This window comes from Panthera tigris, chromosome B4 (genome assembly GCF_018350195.1).
Source record: "Panthera tigris isolate Pti1 chromosome B4, P.tigris_Pti1_mat1.1, whole genome shotgun sequence".
NCBI lineage: Eukaryota > Metazoa > Chordata > Mammalia > Carnivora > Felidae > Panthera > Panthera tigris.
Window position 1 is genome coordinate 66,231,367 of NC_056666.1, and position 20,654 is coordinate 66,252,020.

General features: G+C 36.6%; 1 protein-coding gene and 1 long non-coding RNA gene across 9 annotated transcripts in view; one reads left to right on the plus strand and one right to left on the minus strand.

Annotated features, from left to right (window-relative positions):
- Positions 1-4,592: 4,592 nt before the first annotated feature.
- LOC122240331 lies at positions 4,593-10,583 on the plus strand. Its single transcript, XR_006219890.1, has 3 exons — positions 4,593-4,669; positions 6,137-6,307; positions 10,399-10,583. It is a non-coding gene; the product is annotated as an uncharacterized LOC122240331 (long non-coding RNA).
- The window catches only part of KIF21A (kinesin family member 21A), a 150,869-nt gene continuing 135,193 nt past the window's right edge, over positions 4,979-20,654 (minus strand). For all 8 annotated transcript variants that reach the window (XM_042992105.1, XM_042992102.1, XM_042992101.1 and 5 more), the window contains 6 exons: positions 18,853-19,033; positions 16,733-16,897; positions 14,337-14,454; positions 12,740-12,910; positions 11,241-11,440; positions 4,979-6,203 (listed from right to left, as the gene is read on the minus strand). In XM_042992105.1, the coding sequence (XP_042848039.1) occupies positions 6,110-6,203; positions 11,241-11,440; positions 12,740-12,910; positions 14,337-14,454; positions 16,733-16,897; positions 18,853-19,033 (929 nt within the window). In that variant the 3' untranslated portion in view covers positions 4,979-6,109. The remainder of the gene's footprint in view (positions 6,204-11,240; positions 11,441-12,739; positions 12,911-14,336; positions 14,455-16,732; positions 16,898-18,852; positions 19,034-20,654) is intronic.

Genomic DNA, 20,654 nt, shown 5'->3' on the forward strand with positions numbered 1-20,654 from the left:
AGGTGATCCAAGACAGAGGGGAAGCTCTGTTCCACAAGGCCATCAAGGACACAGGTTCATTCAGTCATGCTGTTCTACCATCACTCACCCAGGATGTTGTCTTCATCTGCACGGTCAAGGTTGGTTCATCGTCACCCCTTCCACATCCTGGTCAGTGGAAAGGGGAAGGACAAACTGAAGGCCAACCACTCTAGTTTTTAAAAAAGTAAGACCAGTACATCACTTCCTCTTAAATCACATGCCAGAAACACAGCATATGGCCATGGATAACCACAAGATCAGGCGGGAAATGCAACCTCTGGCTGGGCAGTCACGTGCTAAGCTGAAATTGTCAGGTTTTTATTACTAAAAGTAAGCAGGAGAGTGGTAGTGGGAGAAATTAGAAGTCTGTGCCACAGATACTACCCAGAGTCCTCCTGATTTCCTCAGCTGGTACTGAGTAGTTTCAAAAGGTTAAGATCTTCCATCTCAACCACACCACGTATCAGGGTAATTCTCATGGAGCATTTTTTCTCTGTGGGGATTCCTATCAACAACTAACAGCCTCTCTCTCTCTCTCTCTCTCTCTCTCTCTCTCTCTCTCTCACACACACACACACACACACACACACACACAAACACACAGGCAAGCAAAGGCATTGGAGGAAGTCAGAGCAGAAGGCCTAAGGAAAAGAAGGTGGGAACACAGTGGGATGAGGCACTCATCAAATAAGAAGGTAGGTATTTCAGGATCCTTCAGTTAATGGCCAAAGTAGCTGAAAATTATAATATCCTCAGCCACTTACTCTCTTCCCTGAGGCTGGTGAAGGCACTCCTACTTGCCTGCCTTCAGCAGAGACTACTACATACAAGAACAGTCTAATAGTCTAATCTGAGGATAATAAACACTAGTCAGGTTCCTGATTCATGCAGGTGAATCCAGTCCTTACTGAAATCAGGCTTCCCATCAGCTTATTTTTATTTGTTGGATATTTTTCAGTGATGGTGTTAAATGGTTAAAATAGATGAGGATGCATGAAACTGTCTCTCTGATACTCCCCGCTTTGGTTCTCCAGTAAAACACCAGGCAGCTCTGAAAGCCTGAAGAGCCACTCTGTCTGATTGGGTTGTTGAAGACGTTAGGAAAACTGTGGATTCCCCCGAGAGCGACACCTCTGAATGCCTGTAGCCTTGGGAGGCATGCTAAATCTTCCAGGCCAGGCAAATGTTGGGGAGCTACAGACAGCAGGGAAGGAAGGCTAACACCGAGAGATGGGTAGAGCAGGGGTTTCCCAGGGCGCCGAGAGAGGACAGATGATTTGCTGTCAATTGCAGGTTTACCAGAGCAGAGTGCTGTCCTCACCACTAGCCTGTCCCGATCACCAAGGGTCAACAGAACCCTGAGTGGGCAAAACAAAGGAACAGCACACCACACCTAAGGGGGACCAAACAACTGGAGGAAAGAAGACAATGCGGAATAATTCATGGGGGCTCCTAGCAAAATAGAATTACCAGACTAGAGAAGACCATGAGTTTCACAAACAATAACAATAGCCCTTAAGGAGATTCCATTAACACCTAAAACCTCTAGGCAACCAAAAACTATTACATAAAATAAAAATAAATAAAAATGAAAATAAAAACAATTATGTAGGTTAATGATTAGCATCCAGAAAAAAATGGAAGAAATACCTTAAAACACAGATCACAAAGAAAAAGAGATAGTGTATCTTTTAGAATTCAGTAGCAAATACAGAAACCATTGTAGCTAGTTTAAGCAGAAAGCAGAAAGAGGGAGGTGGGTGCTTACAAAATTGTGAGTAGGTGCCAGATTACCCCCCACCAAGAACTAGCCCACTCACTTTCTACCTCTGCTACAATCAAGAAGACAAGGAACTGAACAAGGGATCCACTGCCCCAACTACAGATTCCAGGAACCACCTCGGCTGGAGCAGTGCCCTGTGTCCTGCCTCCCAACACCCACAGCTAGTGCCAGATGCTGGGGCCCTGTCACTGCTGCCACTGGGAAAACGCGGGTTTCTACGACTATACTGCAGAGGCCCTGATTCCTTCTTACTCCACCTTGGGTCTGGTTCATATGCTTGGTGGGAGAGCCACGTTAAATGTGCGACCCAAGCTGAAAGAAAGTCTGACAAATGTGTTCTTTGCTTTTCTCAGGTCCAACATACACAAAAACATATAAAAAGGAGTCATATTGTCTCCCATATATAATGTACTGTACATTTGTCACTATTTTTGTCTGTCTGGCAAATTCTCTCACAATACTGTCCTTCACAAATTCCAGGATGCACACTTTTTCACAATTAAATATCTCTGAAATCAGATGCTTCTGACTCTCACTGACATCTTAGATTACCCCCATTTCAGGGTCATCCAAAGGGGAAAGTAAATGTTCAATAAACGTTGGTTATTACAGTTATTAACCTCATTTAAAAAGAGGGGGATTAATGGCAGTTTGACATTTTAAAATTGGCTGAGCATCTCATTATGGTTATAAAAGAGGATAGATAACTCTTATTTTGTACCATGATGCTCACACAATCTGTACATTTTATATCCATGATTTGCAAATACAAATTCCCAACCATCAGTATCTGCACAGTAACTGGCAAATCAAATCCCCAACACAGCAATAACACAACCAATTCTGAGGTTAAAAAGAGAATGTGAACTGATTTTGAAGTAAGGCGCAGTCAACGCTTAGGTAAAATTACAAATGGCAGTACAGAAAAATTGTTACATGTTGATAATTTTAATTTAAATTTTTATAAAAGATTCCATATCAGCTGGGAAATAAATAAATGTGGAGATAAGTAATATGCAAAACAGTGTCATTATTCTTTAGCTAAAAAAGATTTGGATTTGAAAGAAGAAATGAACGTTAGCTTCTAAAAAAAGACACTATTCTTGAGGGACATGGCGTATATTTCATACATAAGAGTAATCCACTTTTAAATTTTAGAATTGCTATTTTAACTGTATTATAAATTAGCGATAACGGGTGTCTGGGTGGCTCAGTCAGTTAAGCGGCAGACTTCCGCTCAGGTCAAGATCTCACAGTTCCTGGCTTCAAGCCCCACATCCGGCTCACATCCTGGGGCCTGCTTTGGGTCGTATGTCTCCTCTCTCTCTGCCCCTTCCCCACTCGTGCTCTCTCTCTTTCAAAAATACATAAATATTTTAAAAAAGAGTTATTGCTAACCTTTCTGGATGAGATCTTTAGAGATTAACAGTATTTTTTTTTCCCAGTTGGGAAACTAGCCCCAGTACAAGGAGAGACCGAAGAACGCAGCGGCCCCTCCAAACTGGTAGGTAGCAGGTTTAACAAACAAGGGGATTTACTTACAAGGCTTGTCTCTGGCGGCCGCAAGACGGGTAGATCGCCACACCTGCCTGCCCGAATCTTAAGTTTACGTAGAAGCCTTACCTGGGTTCAGTCTCCAGTATCACGCAGAGAGTCTCAACAACACGTAACTCTCTCAAGGCTATGTCCTTGAAACACAGAAACAGCTCCGGCTGTGGTAACGTGGGCAAAACATAACAGTGCAAGGACTGGGGAGGCGGCTGGGGAGTCTCTGATTGCCCGGATCTAGCTCTTGGGTCAATCAGAGGTCATGTCCTCTAGATGACTTCCCCCAACATAATTTAAAATGAAAGTCTTTTAAGAGAACTGCCTCTTTTACATATTCATTTGAACTATTTAAATCAGATCAAATCTAGCTGAGCCTTCAGCGTTTTATTTATTTATTTATTTATTTATGTTTTACTTTTGAGCCTTAAGCATTTTAAAAGGTAAAACAGACACCGGACTTCGTGTTCCGCACAAACACACACGGTGCTCGGACCTTATGACAGACCTCTAATTGGCCTTGCAGTCAGGCCTCTAATAGGCGTGAAGACACCCAGATCTTTCCAGTCAGAGCACTTACCAAGCTGTTATGTAAGTGCTACATTTATTCTCTCTCTCCACTCAGAGGGCAAGCATCAACTCAGTCTTGCTATTTTTTTGTCCCTAGTACCTGGCCCAGGGCATTCTCAATAAACATTTATTGAATAAATTGTCAAATGAATGGTTGAGCAATAGTCCTATGGAAAAAAAAAAAAAAACACTCTAAGGGTATTGAAATTCAAAATAGTCCTAAAAATGTCTCTCAGGTCTTATCATAGTATTTTCCTCCAGGAAAGGAGGCAAAATTACAAAGTAGCTGACTTCCTCTTTACAGGAAAATCCCTTCTTTAAAACAAAAGAAATATATACTTCATTGTGAAGTATAGCACACATACATAAAATAAGAGAAATACATGTACAGTTTAACTTAGGACCCAGACTGAGAAGTAGAACATTTCTAGGACCCCCAAAACACCTCCACACCCCCCTCTACATTCCCAACTCACCTCCTACAATACCTGCCAGTGACCACCCTATTTCTTCTCCAGATAACCAAAGTCACTATTGTCCTAATATTTGTGGGAATAATTTTTGTTTTACCATCTATGTTCACATGCCTAAATTACATAGTTTGATTCAACTATTTACTTTTTTTTTTAAGTTTATTTGTTTTGAGAGAGAGAGAGTGGAGGAGGGACAGAGATACTGGGGAACAGAAGGTCTGAAGCAGGCTTTGTGCTGACAGCAGAGAGCGGAATGCTGGGCTTAAACCCATAAACGGTGAGATCATGACCTGAGCTGAAATAGAACACTCAAGCCACTGAGCCACCCAGGCATTCCTGATTTAATTCTTTCAATAGTGAGTTCCTTTGGTTCATCAAGAGTAGGTTATGATTCAAACTATTCAAGAATATATCATGTCTAATGAGCAAAAACTGGATTGCATATGAAGTGGATAACAAAAAAAATGCCTTTCCTTATATCACACACAGATAAAACAAAGTTTTACAAATACTAACAATTTTCATAATTAGAAAAAGGACAAGAGAATAAAAACAATTCAGAGCAACATGTTTATTGAAGCCGTAGCTAAGCTTTCATTTACAAGCAAATATACTCAAAGGGAAAAAAAAAATCACAAGACAATATTTTCAAATGTTATACCATCTACATAAAAATTAAACTTGCAGAATTTACAAATTAATATTCTGAGCAGACCGATAAATTATACATCCTTTTGCAAAATCCAATCTACAGCATTTAAAAATTCATACAGTTACAAGGTAAGACATTCTTTACAATCTACTTATTTACATACCTTTTCCCACCGCAAATGATAGAGCTCTCATAACTACCAAGGTTTGCAAACACAGTGTATTTAAAATATATTTAGCAGCATATAAAAAATTAGATAAAAGGGGAAGGAAAGACTATTAAATAAAAATGAAATTAAAAGGTGATAATAGAAACAACTCCATAGGAAAATAGATCAAAATATATTTCTGTTAGGACATCAAAATTGTCTTCCATCGCAGAATGTATGCACAGCACTAATAAAACAATTTAACAGCATTTTAGTCCTGAGCACAGAATATAGCACAGCTGTAAAACTTTGGTCAATACAAGTAAACATCAACATTTAACACAAACTGTTTAACATTTTCTGTTAGTAGAGGACGGTCAATTCCACCTTATGCAAAATCATCAATCATATTCTCCTATCTTATTTTTTTCCATTATATTAAAAGAGCTTCGAAATTTGGGAACCCTCTATAGACTGATATAAATACCAGACAGACGGACCACAATTTGACTAACATTCCCAGTATGTTTAAATATGTAAATCATCTGAACAGACTATATGACGAATTACCAATGGGTTGCATTGTATTCTGGGGGTTTTCTGTCACAAAAGCAGTCATCTTACAATTCAAATAATTTTAAGGTGTTTTTTAATAGCTAGGCACAAAAATCCAGCCACAATAAAGTGTGAATCAAGCAGTATACCGATTATAGGATATATATGTTTGGGAGATATTAAAATTAAGCACACAGGCTAGTACACAATTTTATTAGAATACCATTTATATTCAGCAGTTGGATTCAGATATATTTTCCAGTTAATCCGATTCATAAATTTTCGCCTATTAGGCAACTTTTCCATAATGAACGTACAGAGTATTATCACAGTATTCAGTTTATGACTATCTTCACTCATGTTTAATTACTGGCAATATCTTCCCCCAGATCTCCTATGTCAGAGATCTGACCATCTTGCAAATTGCGAGCCTTCCAAATTCTCACAGTTCGATCACTATGGAACAAATTAAAAATGAACACGTGAAAAGAGGCAGGAAGATAAAGAAATAGCTTTTAGAATTACTGTGAAAACATTTTCTGAAGAGGACTTTAATATATGTAAGTAAAAATATACATAAGTATATCAAACAGATACACATAATAATATAAAAATAATTCATATTATCAAGGGCTTACTATATGGCAGGCATTGTTAGTATGTGCCCTTTATATATAAATACATTCAATTCTCTTTAACTACCATAGAGATAGATAATGCTATTATCCCATTTATATTGATGAGCAAATTTAGGTCCAGAGAGGTTAAGTAATTGGCTCAAAATTACAAAGTACATGACAGAACCAAGATCTCGATCTAGGCAGTTTGGTTCCAGGGCCCCACCTCCTAATCACTACACTGGATCTGCACTCATTATTTCAAAAAACAATATGTGATACAACATTGGTCAGAGATCTTCAGGCACAACAGCCCAGAGTAAGGTTACAGTAAGGCTTCTGGGAAGGGAGGAGATTGGAGCAGGGATTCCAGGAATTGGTGAATCTGGCAAGAGTCAGAATTATGTTCACATGAAATCAGCGTAAGCCCATGGAAAAAACAAGAGGCTACTGAGAAGTGGACTAATACTCCACTATCATGGAACATGGAAGATTCAAAGTGTTTCTGAGAAAACTTGTTTTTGTTCACCCACCATGTGGGTACTGGGGAATAGTCATTAAACAATCATATTTCTTACTGTATTTCTCATAGCTTTAAGGGAGTGTTAGTTTTCTCCAATTATCTAATAAACTCAAAGCTAAAAGAAAGAGTTTCCATAGAATTTCATAGTTAAAAGGCATTTCAGAGATTATGCAGTCCATTTCAAGGATGAAGAGAGTTTAGTTACCTATCCAATGTAACATAGTAAAGGGCAGAGGTGAGCCTCGGATCCAGGCTTTCTAGTTTTTAATCAATAATCTCTGTTCTCCCTAAGAGTTCTTATTAACAAGCAAAAAAGAAACTTTCTTTTTCTTTTTTTGAATCTATATAAGATGATAGATGTTAACTAAATTTATTGTGATAATCATTTTACAATATATGTAAGTCAAATTACTATGCTATATACCTTAAACTTATACAATGCTGTATTTCAATTATATCTCAGTAAAACTGGGGGAAAATAATAGTCTTCTCACCAACCCACACAGCATATGTATATTGGTAACAGCAAGGGGATATGTTCCTTCATCCACCTACTCATCTACCCATTCATTTATTCAGCCATCCACTCAACAAATACTTATTGAGAACTTGCTATGTTCCAGGCAATATTCTAGGTGCTTGGGACAATTCTTAAAAACAAACAAACAGATAAATAACAAAACCCTCTTCTGTTGTAGCTTACACATTCTAACAAGAGAAGACAGACAGTAAATCATAATAATTAAATTATGAAGTTTATTAGAAAGTAATCCATGTTATAAAAAAAGAAAAGACTGCATGGTAAAGGGAATTGGGTTCTAGGTGATAGAAGGGTTTCAATTTTAAATACAATGGCAAGGTTACTTTTAGTGAGAAAGAAGGACATTGGAAGAGAGTCAGGATCTCTGAAGGCAAAGCATTCTGGGCAAAGGGAGCATTCTGTACTATGGCTGAAATGAGGTGATGTGTTCAAGGACCAGTAAAGAGGTTACTGGGGACTACAAAACAAGGAGCAAGTCTAGAAAGAGCAAGTGCTAAAAGGAAAGGTGAGAGAAATAACAGATGCCCACAAGGTCACATCAAGTATGGCTTCTACTCTAGGTGAAATAGGGGACCAATGCAAGGTTTTGAACAGAGAAGGAATATGATCTAATCTGTGTTTTGAAAGGATTATTCTGGCTTCTGTGTTAAGAGTAGACTACATATGAACAAGGTACCTTGTTTAGGAGCTACTAGTAATAATCAGTTCTTGTAGTAATCCAAGAGCTGATGGCAATTAAAATCAGTGAGTTAGAAGATATGGTGAGAAGTGGTCAGATTCCAAATATAATTTAAAGGTAGAATACCAACAGGATTTGCTCAAGGACTGGCTATGGAGTATGAAAGGAAGGAATGAAAGTTTCTATCTAGCCTGATCAACAGAGAAGACAGAGATGCCAAAGGATGAGCAGGTTTCCTGGGAAGGTTGGGATTTCAGTTTAGGACATACTAAGTCTGAAATTATCAAATTTCCACTACTAGTCATAACCAAGTAATTTGAAGCAGGTTAGCTCTCCTGCTGCAAACAAAGTAAAAATCTGACAAAATATATGGAACAACTATTTTCAGATACTGGACCATGAGGGAGTACAGGGCTGTTGTCCCTGAGAAAAGGGAGAGGGGTGAGCTTCATGACAGCCCTGGCTGTTGCTTTGGAAACACTTCCCAGGGAGTAAGAACTCAAGCAGAAAACTACAGAAGCACTAAGTTGAAGAGATAGAAATAAAAACCTGGGGGATGTGGAGTAGTTGGAATTTTCAGGATCGAGGAGAGAAGAGGAGAGAGCTATGCAGAAAGAACTATGGAGCTGTGGGAAAAAAAACTCCATAAATCTATATAAGGGCCACTAATGTCTCTGAATACTAAGCTACACCATGAGTAGAGTAAGATTATAAGGCCAAGCAAAAACCCAAAAAACAAAAAGAAACAAACAAAACAACAACAACAACAATAACAAACATCTACTAGTGAGCTATAAATTGAACAATTCCCAGAGCCCACAGAGGGCTATGAGCTGTTCACTTTCTGATCAGTAAGGAGATATCATCAAACACTTATGGTATTCAGTAGAAATCCAAGAATTAAAAATCGGTCTCAAAAAGATGAAGCTGAACCACAAGAAACTTAACTTCCTGACGAAGTCCAACGCTCTTTAGAAGAATACAACAAAATCCAGATCTTAAAACACAATATAATGTTCAACATCCAGTAAACTATTACTTGACAAAAAAGACACAGGTAAAATGAGCCCCATAATCATAAGAAAAATTAATCAATACTACAGATCCAGATTTACAAATAAATACATAAATAAATAAAAAGCAACAAATCTAGAAATATCAGATATGATGGAATTATTATATAAGGACTAAGTTATAAAATGCCTCAGTTTTCCCACCTGTAAAATCAAGATTATAATAATATTTACCTTCTAGAGTTCTTATGAAGATACATGAATTAATGCCTGGAAAGAACTTAGAACAATGCCTGGTAAATACTAAGCACTATACAAGTGTGTGCTAATTAATAAATAAGTGGAACTAATTTGAAAATAGCCTTTCTGACTTTATTGGCTATTTTCCTGATTTTTAAGTTACATAGTAAATACATTTGCATCTGGTGCACCATGGACATACTGAGAAAAAGTTCAGTTCTTCAAAAATAATACTATATTGTGGAAGAGAGGTGTTACAGTAACATCATACTTCACCCACCAGACCTCAGTGATATATAATACTTTTATAGTCTTGTATTATGTGTCCCACAACTTTGGGAAGTATTCAGTTATTTTCCATAAATTACCAAGGACACAGAAAGCTTCCAAGAGAATAAACAAAAGTGGTGAGTCTTGAGAAAGTAATATATCTTGGAAATAACATCAATGAAGCACCAAAGGTAAGCACCTTAGAAAAACACAAAATAAATGAACTTTGAAGTACTTTGGAGATATGAGAAAGTAAATCTAAATGAAAAGAGGGATTTGATGAAAATAGCACAAATAAGAAGAGATGCCATAGAAATAGAGCAGAGGTTTCAAAATAAAATCAAGGTAATCATACATTTAAGATAGATGAATCAAGGTGTTCTGATTAAATTAAAATGTGCAAAAATGACCAAAAGGAGATTTTCAAGATAGATATTCATGAGACATTATATTTTATTTGAATGAAACCAATGCCTCACGTTAGGGTATATATATTTTCCTTTCCAAATTACTTATATACATATTATGTCATTTTTATGGTCACAACAACTCTCCACTTCCTTCAAGCATCTTCTTAAATGTCACTTACTCAGTGAGGCCTTCACCCACCACCCTATTGTGTAACTCCCTCCCCACGATACTCTCTTCCCTGTACCCTGCTTTATTTTTCTTCCTAGGCACCTGTCACCGTATAATATATTTTACTTATTTCTTGTCTTTTTTTCCCCTTAGAATGAAACTGGGGGTTTGGATCTGTTTTGTTCACAGGTCTTCCCAAGAGTCTGGAACAGTGCCCAACTTTGGAGATTCATCATGAATGAAAAAATAAGCAAATGAATCCAGCCTTCCTAAGAGGGAGGAACCAGATAGTATTACTATGTACTTATACAGCTGAGCCTTGAACAACACAGATTTGAACTATGAGGGTCCACTTACATGTGGATTTTTTAATAAACAGCACAGTACTATAAATGTATTTTCTCTTCCTTACGATTTTCTTAATAACATTTTCTTTTCTCTAGCTTCCTTTATTGTAAGAATACAGTATTTAATACATATAAAATATAAAATATGTGTTAACTGACTATATTATCGGTAAGGTTTCCAGTCAACAGTAAGCTATTCTTAATTTAATTTGGGGGAATTCAGAGTTATACCTGGATTTTCAACTCTGCAGGGGTCAGGGTCCCTAAGCCCACATTGTTCAAGAGTCAACTGTACTATAAACAGAGGCAGAAGGGGAACAGAGATTTTTTAAATGATTTGTTCTAAATGAGAAGAATAGCAAATTTGTTGACTTTCTGGAATTAGTCACCTATGAATGATTTTTTTTAATTAAAATCACCAGGGGAACATCTAGCATCAGACTTCCTAGTTAAGCTGAGTGCTAATACAGAAGTAACACTATTCTCATGTAATCTTGGGATTAAATGCAGTGACCAAGGTGCAAATCAGAAAATATGAATAAGAGATCTTAAATAGACATTACAATGACTGTAATAAAAGGGTTTCATGTGTTCTATGTTTCCAGTTATTTACAACTTAACAATATTTATTAAATCTGAACACAAACAGCCAATATAGAAAAAAATCACATAGGAAAAACTTACTCGGCTGCAGTAAAAATGTGGGTGGAATTAACACATATGGCATTGATAGGACTATCATGACCCTTCATTTCTCCGACTGGCACAAAAGTATCCATGTTCCAAAGCTTCAAAATGCCCCCTCTGCAGCCACTGAGCAAAACCGGGTGCCCTGGCACCACTCCTAGGGCACAGACCCAATCCTTATGTGCATTTGGAACTTGCTGGAGAAAGAAAGAGAAATAAGCCGCTGAAGAGGAGCCTTCCAAAATGACAGTTTCACACCAAAGTAAGTTTCGAACATTTCTGTTGACAAAACAATATTTAGACCACTCAATGGCCTGGAAGCCATAAAGAAATTTTCTTTTTTTTTTTTTTTAATTTTTATTTATTTTTGACAGAGAGAGAAAACACAAGTCGGGGAGGGGCAGAAAAAGAGGGAGACACAGAATCTGAAGCAGGCTCCAGGCTCTGAGCTATCAGCACAGAGCCCGACGTGGGGCTTGAACCCACGAACCATGAGATCATGACCTGAGCCAGAGTCGGACGCTTAACTGACTGAGCCACCCAGGTGCCCCACAAATCATTTTCTATGCAATCATTCTTAATGATTTAAAGAAATAAATTTGCAATTTGCTTGCCAATTTGCCTCAATTATTATCAGTGTTATCAATATTAAAACTTACAATATTAAAAGTCTTGAAGAATCTCAAAGACCCAGAAAGTACACAGAATTTTTCGCATCACATTCTCTTCATGGGAGTTAAGTATCTCACCTTTCTCCAAAATGTATTTAATTCAACAAGTTTGAAAACTACCTGGTATGTAGATAATAAGGACCGCCTCATAAAATCACTGCCTTCAACCTTTAGTAGAGAACATGGAAGCCTAAGGCTTTTTGTAGAAAACTAAAGTAGAGCTCACATATATTTCATAATGAGTAAACAATACTTATATACTCAAATTATATGACTACATTTAGGTATAAATATATTTATATGAATAATATAAAAGTCACAACCATGAATGTATATCTATAAAAGCTTTTGAGGAGCTCCTGGGTGGCTCAGTAGTTTAAGCGTCCGACTTCGGCTCAAGTCATGATCTCACAGCCCATGAGTTCAAGCCCCATGTCGGTCTCTGTGCTGATAGCTTAGAGCCTGGAGCCTGCTTCAAACTGTGTGTCTCCCTCTCTCTCTGCCCTTCCCCAACTCACGCTCTGTCTGTGTCTCTATCTCTCAAAAATAAATAAACATCAAAAAAAATTTTCTAAAGAAAGCTTTTGAAAGCAATATGTTCATCTGTTGTCAAGTTTGTTCTATTGACATTCATGCTACTTGTTCGTTTTGTTTTCAACTACCCTTATCTAGAAGGTATTATTCAGTATTGAATGTTGCCCTTCTCATAATTTGTAACCCTGGTAGCTGAAGATGAAACACTCTTTGAGAGGCTCTTCAAGGTCTTATATAGACTACTGGTGGCTTTGAAGTACCCACTTCATCCCATGAAAGGTTTTACATTACCTGTAGAAGGTCTTTTTGAGCTAAGTCCCATTTCTTGATTCCATTATCTCTGGATCCACTAAATAGATTATCCCCTTGTATGGTTAGCGCTTCAATGCCATCATAATGAGGGGGCTCAAAATTGTGGGTGGGACTCACAGTTCCCAGAGCCCCTTCAGTTATGTCAAACATCTAAAAAAGGAGAGAAAAGGGGGGCATCCTATTTAACTTATAAATAAGCACCTATATGCGTTCATACATAGAAACACATACACATGTATATTAACCAGATATGACTTGTTTTGTTACAATATTTTACTAATCAACTAAATTAACCTTGTATAAATGATTCAGGAAGAACCCAGGCCCTATATTCATGCTACTTTTGCTTATATGTCACATGTTTATATGTCTATAGGCTTTTTAGAAAGGCAACCAATTTTTTCATGTATGGTGAACAAACTATATGTTCAATAACAAAAATACTACATATCAATCCAGTTGCAAGTCAGAAAAATGATATGACTGTTATTTAGGCACTATAATGTAGCTCTGCAATCCTGGTGGCCATCTCAAAATTCCCCTCAAAGTTGCTATTCTAAACCTTCTACTCCACGCAGTTGTCATCATCTCTCTTAGCTATTGACCTTATGATTTCCTGAAAAGGGTCGCATGATCAAAAATAAACTTTCTGGACTCTTCCCTCCATTTCAAAAGTTTCCTTTTATTTTCAAACATTCTCTTACCCTTCTCTTCTTTTTAGAAGAACGTGTGCTTCCTGCTTCCCAGGGTTCATATCTTTGATATGGTTCTAACTCCTACCACCTCCATCACTTACCACCACTTCCCCCATCACTTTCCCTCTCCAAAGGGCCTGCTTCCTAAACAGACAGAAATACTCAAGTCTACCAAATACTCAATACTCTCATTTTAACCACTCTATTTTCGTGTCACTAACCCACTTCTCATCTCTTAATCTTAGGTTCCAAAAAGAGTAGTTATACTTTTCCTATCTCCTTTGTCACTGCATTCTCTTTTTATTCCTATTGGTTCCTACAGGAATTCACAAGGCTGAGTCCTGTCAACCTCTGTCTCTTTGGTCACATCAACTACTCTAACTCCTGAACATCTGCTTCTTTCAAATGGTTCCCAAACCTGCATGTCTAGTCATAACTTATCTGGAGTTCTAGAATTGCCTTTCAAATGGCCTACTTGCCTATAGGAGGATGACTTCTCTTACTTAGTATCTCAAATTTAACATTTCCAGAATCAAATTGTGCATCTTCCCTCATCTGCTAATTTCATAAAATCTGAAGACCATACTAAACTCAGTGTAAAAGATGGTGACAATGAGACTTAAGCATTAGCTGGATGACTGAGCCAAACATCATTAAAATCCTTCCAAAACAATCTTCTATGAAAAATGAGAATATGGGATTGAATTATAAGACAATAAAATCAGGAACTATTGAATGAGGAAAAAGATCAAGAAGAAAAAGCAAAGGATAGGATTGTTAAAAAAGAAAACTGATTAAGAGCAAAGGGTCTTAGGTGCATCTGATACTTCATATCTATCATTTAATAGGAGAATATAATTCAACAACTCTATCATACACACTTTGATGTAATGATCCTTGGAGCCAGTGATGATTAGATCTTGTCCATTAGAAATCTGATCTACTGTAAGGCACATAACAGGGCCTAGGTGTCCTGTTAACTTTCCTGTAGACTGAAACCTTTAAAAAGAAAGAAAAATAATTTTGTTTGAAAATATTTCTTAATGGGTTGAGGTTAAGCCCCAACGTAAATAATCTACATTCTTTGATGAAACTGTTCACTAATGCTTTTTTTTTTTAAACTTAGCTCCACCTCCATGCAACTCTTTTCAAATTAAGGGTCAAAATATGGCCAACCTAACCTATTCTACGACTGAAGTGTGAGGAATCCTAAATAAGTTATTCCAAAGTTACTGATGTCATTCAGACAGTAAACAAAATGGCAGCAAAACTTGCCAAAGACTAATTTTAAATGCAACCTAAGTCCAGATAAACCTTAATCTGTTAAATATCCGAACATGTTAAAATATATGACCAATGTTATTAGGTTCAATTTGGAATTTGATTAAAACAACTATATCACTTACATGACTACACAATCAATAAAAATATGGAAAAAGATTACTTTATATAAAACACAAATATTCTCGCATATACACATACACAAATATGTACAACAATCATATATACATGTATGCACACACACATATATATATTTATGCACACATATGTATATATGCACGTCAGAAAGTAAGTGGTCCAGGGGCGCCTGGGTGGCGCAGTCGGTTAAGCGTCCGACTTCAGCCGGGTCACGATCTCGCGGTCCGTGAGTTCGAGCCCCGCGTCAGGCTCTGGCCTGATGGCTCGGAGCCTGGAGCCTGTTTCCGATTCTGTGTCTCCCTCTCTCTCTGCCCCTCCCCCGTTCATGCTCTGTCTCTCTCTGTTCCAGAAATAAATTAAAAAAAAAAAAAAAAAAAAAGAAAGTAAGTGGTCCATTTCATCAGTTATTATAAGGACTGAAAATGACCAGGACATATAGGTGACTGTAGAAAAATGTGTGATGTTAATTGTCAGGGGGTGACAATGAACCTTTGTTTCATAGTCCTACCTCAATCAAGCTGCTGGACTACAAAGACATATTTAACTTGTAGAGTTTCGTTTCTAGAAAATTATTTTCTTACTTTTTTATGATAAATCTACATTTAATCACATTGCTGAAATCAGCAGCTTTCAAAGGACCTAACTTTTCAGCAAAAACAGAAAGTGTAAAGATTTTTAAAAGCTGTTACCTTTTCTGCCTCATGTCATGACTTTGGGTATCTTCCTCCATGGTGTTTTGACTATGAGTCAAGTTTTAACATCTTCAAGAATAAACCAAGTACTCACCTCTTTTCTCATTTTCTCAAACAAGCACTGTGTTCAATTTTCTACATTTTGTTTCTAAAGCAGACTCATGACTGTATTTCTTCTTTCTCTCTCATCTATTTATCTATAAATTATGTTTATTATTCTTTCTCAGTCATATGTTAACATATTACAAGTTATAACTAGTTATTTTCAGTTTCTAAAATATCCTTTTTATTTATCATTGACAAATCCCTCTAGATGGGAGGCATTCTGTATTACCTGAATTACAAACTTCACTCAGTATCCTATAATTGCCTGTTTAATGGCCATTATCCTCCGTTACAAAATGAGCTCTAAGAAGGCAGACACCACATTTGTCTTGCTCAGTCTTTATTCCCAGCACCCACCATAGTCTTGGTGCAGTGCCTGACAGAATTGAAGTTGAAAAAATACTTAACTAATAAATGAATATTCCCTTGCTGCCAAAATTTTAAGAACTAGAAAAGAAGCTAAAATAAACACTCAACTGGGGGATAAAAGCTCACATTTCATGGCAAATAAAAATCAAATCAGAGATATAACACCTTACATTTCAATTTATCATTTTTTACCCATTTTATATTAATATTTAATCTCTTATATACATTTTATATTCATAAAACCCCTATAAAGATTTATGCCCCCAGTAATTAACTTAAGCTTATAAACTAAAAATTTTGAGATATAAAATGTTTAAGTGATGCTGCCCCTCCCCCCAAAACAACAACCACAACAGCAACAACAAAAAACTCTTTCAAACTTCCTGGTGAAACAGAATGAGAATCTTCATCTCTTCCCAGTAAACAACACAAATTGTAGACAAATATTAAGAGAGGCTATTTTCCTTCGTATACTTTCTTTCTATTGATGGAGAATAAAAGAAAGGAAATTTTTGGATTTGCTAATGAGAAGAGAAGAGCCATTTAGGGGTGTTGGGCCAAACAGAAAAGCCTATTATTTTACATTAACTTCTGGGGTTATAAAAGTTAGATTTTACATGCACTAATATGTTATTAATGCCTGAAAATTGTACTTGCCATATATAAGAAATACATTCTCTTAAAAATTCTACCTTTTAAGATCCCACATTCTGACAGCATTTCCAGAAGCTGCATAGAGGAAAGTGCCAGTTGGGTTTAGAGCAATTTGATTTATCTGGTTTTCTCCAGAAGGAATAGCTACTGTCCGGCTGGTACTTGCAGAACAGGCATCTCCAAGAGTAACTTGACCTGAAGACCTTAACAGGGACAAAACAAAGGGAAAAGTCACAATCCTGGATAAGAGTTCAGCTTACAGTTCCTTGAGTTCCTAGGAAACTGGCTGTGGGCAAAAACAAGCTCTGTGCCGTTTGGTCACCGTGTGAACAGTACCTGGCATGCAACCTCATGCACACATAGCTGGTACTTATAAACACATTTGATGAATAAGTGAATAAATGAATAACTAAAACAAGATGAAATGGCTTAAAATTCTTTCTTTTTTTAATGTTTATTTTTGAGAGAGAGAGAGAGAGAGAAGCAGAGCATGAGCAGGGGAAGGGCAAAGACAGAGGGAGACACAGAATCTGAAGCAGGCTCCAGGCTCCCTCTGAGCTGTCAGCACAGAGACTGACACGGGGCTGGAACTCACAAACCATGAAATCATGACCTGAGTGGAGTCAGACGCTTAACCGACTCTGCCACCGAGGAGCCCCAATGGCTTAAAATTCTTAATCTGTAAACCTATTATAAACCTAAGAATTCCAGAATTCTTAGGGATTCCTGAGTTAGGGATGACTAGAATATCATTCAAAAAATATTAGATGTTGGGGTGCCTAGCTAGCTCAATCGGCTAAGTGTCGGACACTTGATTGGGCTCAGGTCATGATCTCATAATGCATGAGATCAAGCCCCACTTCAGGCTCTGCTTGGGTTCTCCCTCTTCCTCTCTCTCTCTGCCCCTCCCCTGCTGGTACATTCTCTCTCTCTCTCTCTCTCTCTCTCTCTCTCTCTCTCTCTCTCTCTCAACATAAATAAATAAACTTAAAAAAAAAAAGATTAGATGTCAAAGATAAAGAACAAAAAACTCAACAAATGATACAGTGCCACAAAGGTAATTCATTTTCCTATAGCTTCCAGAACGCCCCGAGGGCCAGGCCTACCAATATTCTTCTTATTTATTAAGTGTGCCTTTTGAATTAAAGACAATGAGGATTTTTCAAACCATTTTCAGTTTTTGCTTACTCTAACCCAATCATATATGGAGTATTTCCAAGTGCTAAAGACTTAAACATAACTTATTTCTATTTCCTCAGATAAATTCTAAATAATAGATGTATTCTTAAATTTTGAAACATTTTCTCAGCTAACTTCTAAAATATCAAGTTATAATCAATCTTTTTAAATTTGCCTTTAGTGAGTCAACTGGATTGGCCCATTTCTAAGATACAGTGCTCCTTTTTCTATGAAATTTCCCTTAAGAAACTTGTGTTTAGTAGAATAAATTAAATAGTAGCTCTCAAAATACAAATTAGGACTTGAGTTAACATTTCCTCTACAAATTATAAAAATTACCCTTTCCTATGCTCCCTTTGTTTATTTAAAGAGTTCACCCCAATTTTAATTATGTAAAACTGTTTATCGATCTTATAGCAAAAAAGAATCATTATTTGCTCTTTATTTTAAAGACACATATAATGACTCAGAAAACAAACTCATCCTCCAATTATCCAACCTAACCTACAGTTATGGAATTTGTGCTCACACAAAAGCAGTATAGGTTCTAACATGAACAAACAAAAAACTCTCAATATTTAATACCTGCTAAGTAAAGGTTACAAGTACTTCTTAACTATCTATAATGGTGATTTTAGCCATTTTCCACAGAGTGGTATTCATTTGAAGCAAGTAATGTAAATCAATATTACATCAAGTAATAAATACTATGAAAATGCAATACCTTAGTATTTGGGAGGGAGGAATATGAAATACATACTTAGTCACACATCAAATGCAATTTATTCCTTCCTGTTTAATACCAGGCTCCTATATTTCATTTTCTCAATAGTTTTTCCTTGTTATATTATCTATGTCCTAATTTTAACATCCTTTTGGAACTGGACAGTTATAAATAAATAAAAATGTATTCATAGTCCTATCTTTTCATATATGTTATGCTATTTGCCCTTATGCTATTTGTCTTTAAATTACTTACGTCAGCGTTCGAATGCACTTTGCTGAATCTCTGATGTCCCACACCTTAATATAAGATGTGGACACAGTGAAGACCAAGCTTGTATAATTACAATATTTTACAGATACAACATTGTTGGGATGACCCCCCAATGACATTATCTCCTGCCCAGTCACCAGATTCCATACTTTACAAGTACGATCTAAAACAAACAAGAAAAGGAAAATACTGTCAATATGAACTAAATTAGGTTCTCTTAACAATAAAAATTACTTTAACAATCTTTCCCCTAGAAGAATGAAATAAAATAAGAAAAAAGTAATTATTCCACTAGCTGCAACAGACATCAACCCTCTGCATCAAGTTCAATGGCCAAGTACATATAAAGGATTGGATGAAAGCAAGGGATAGCTGGTGTATGTATTATGTGGTATTAAAAAAAATAATTATATAAAACTTTGAAATAGTCATATCACAAGAGTCTTGCTTCAAATTTCCCCTGAATTTAAAATGGCATTCCCAAATCAGCCTCTTCACTCTCACCGCCTCACAGCACTCTACACTCATAAACACATATACCTTTCTTTTCCAGGGGTCACTGATAGATGGTTTTATTTTTGACCCCAAAACATAATTATAAACTAATTATTTTGTTTTTCTGACATGTTAAATATATAATTATTCTGGAGATACATTTACTTTAAATTATAAAAGTACATTTTTCACAGTGCAGATTATTTTTTAATTGGAGAATGGCTTGCCGTTATTCACAATTCATATGTTACACTTCCTTATATGCAATGAGCAATAAATGCTTGCTGATTAAACTGAGTCTTGTAACATCCCTAAGTGCTAAAAATCGTTTATTAGCTTCCCCAAACCTGTACTTGCTTCCTTCCTACCTTTTTAGCTTTACTGCCCATCACTTCTCTTATGATTACAGTTGACCCTTGAACAACATGGGTTTGAAGGGTCAACTTATATGCAAAATTTTTGAAAAATATAGTACAATACTATGAATGTGTTTTCTCTTCCTTATGATTTTCTTTGTAACATTCTTTTTTCTTATTTTATTGTAAGAATATAGTATATAGTACAAATAACATGCAAAATATTTATTAATCAACTGTTTATATTATTGGTGAAGCTTTGGTTCACAGAAGGCTATTAGTAGTTCGGGTTTGGGGAAGTCAAAAGTTATATGCAGATTTTCAACTGTGCAGGGGGTTGGCACCCCTAACCCCCATGTTGTTCAAGGGTCAGCTGTATTCTACTTCTCAACCAATTGGATTTAGTTTCCAAACATACCCCACTTTCCCCTCCATGTCTCTGCTTATGTTGTTCTACAATCCTGGCTGTCAATCATTACCTGTCAATATCCAAACCATCCTGTAAGTTTCCTCCTAAATGCCTCTGTCAAAGCCTTGTTATGTCTCACAGGTTGGCATAACCTCCCTTTTCAGAAACCTCAAAAAGATTAGTATTTAACTCTTCAGAACATTTGTAGTTCATTTCCAGTTGCCTACACTTGTACCAAAGGGGGTTAAGAATACAGGTTTGGAGATGAGTAGACCTGGGTTTCCAATCCTGATTCTTCCACTTACTACTAAGTTTATCTGGTGAAGTTATTTCATTTCTTGAATCCTCAGTTGCTTCATCTGTAAAATGAGGATGCAACATGTATCTCATTGGGGTTACCACGAGAATTAAATGAGATATAATTTGTATAGTGTCTAGCATAGTCTCTGACATATGCTTAAGTGCTCAAGAAATGATGGTTTCCTACCCATCTTATTCTCTTTACCACAGTGTATGTACATTGT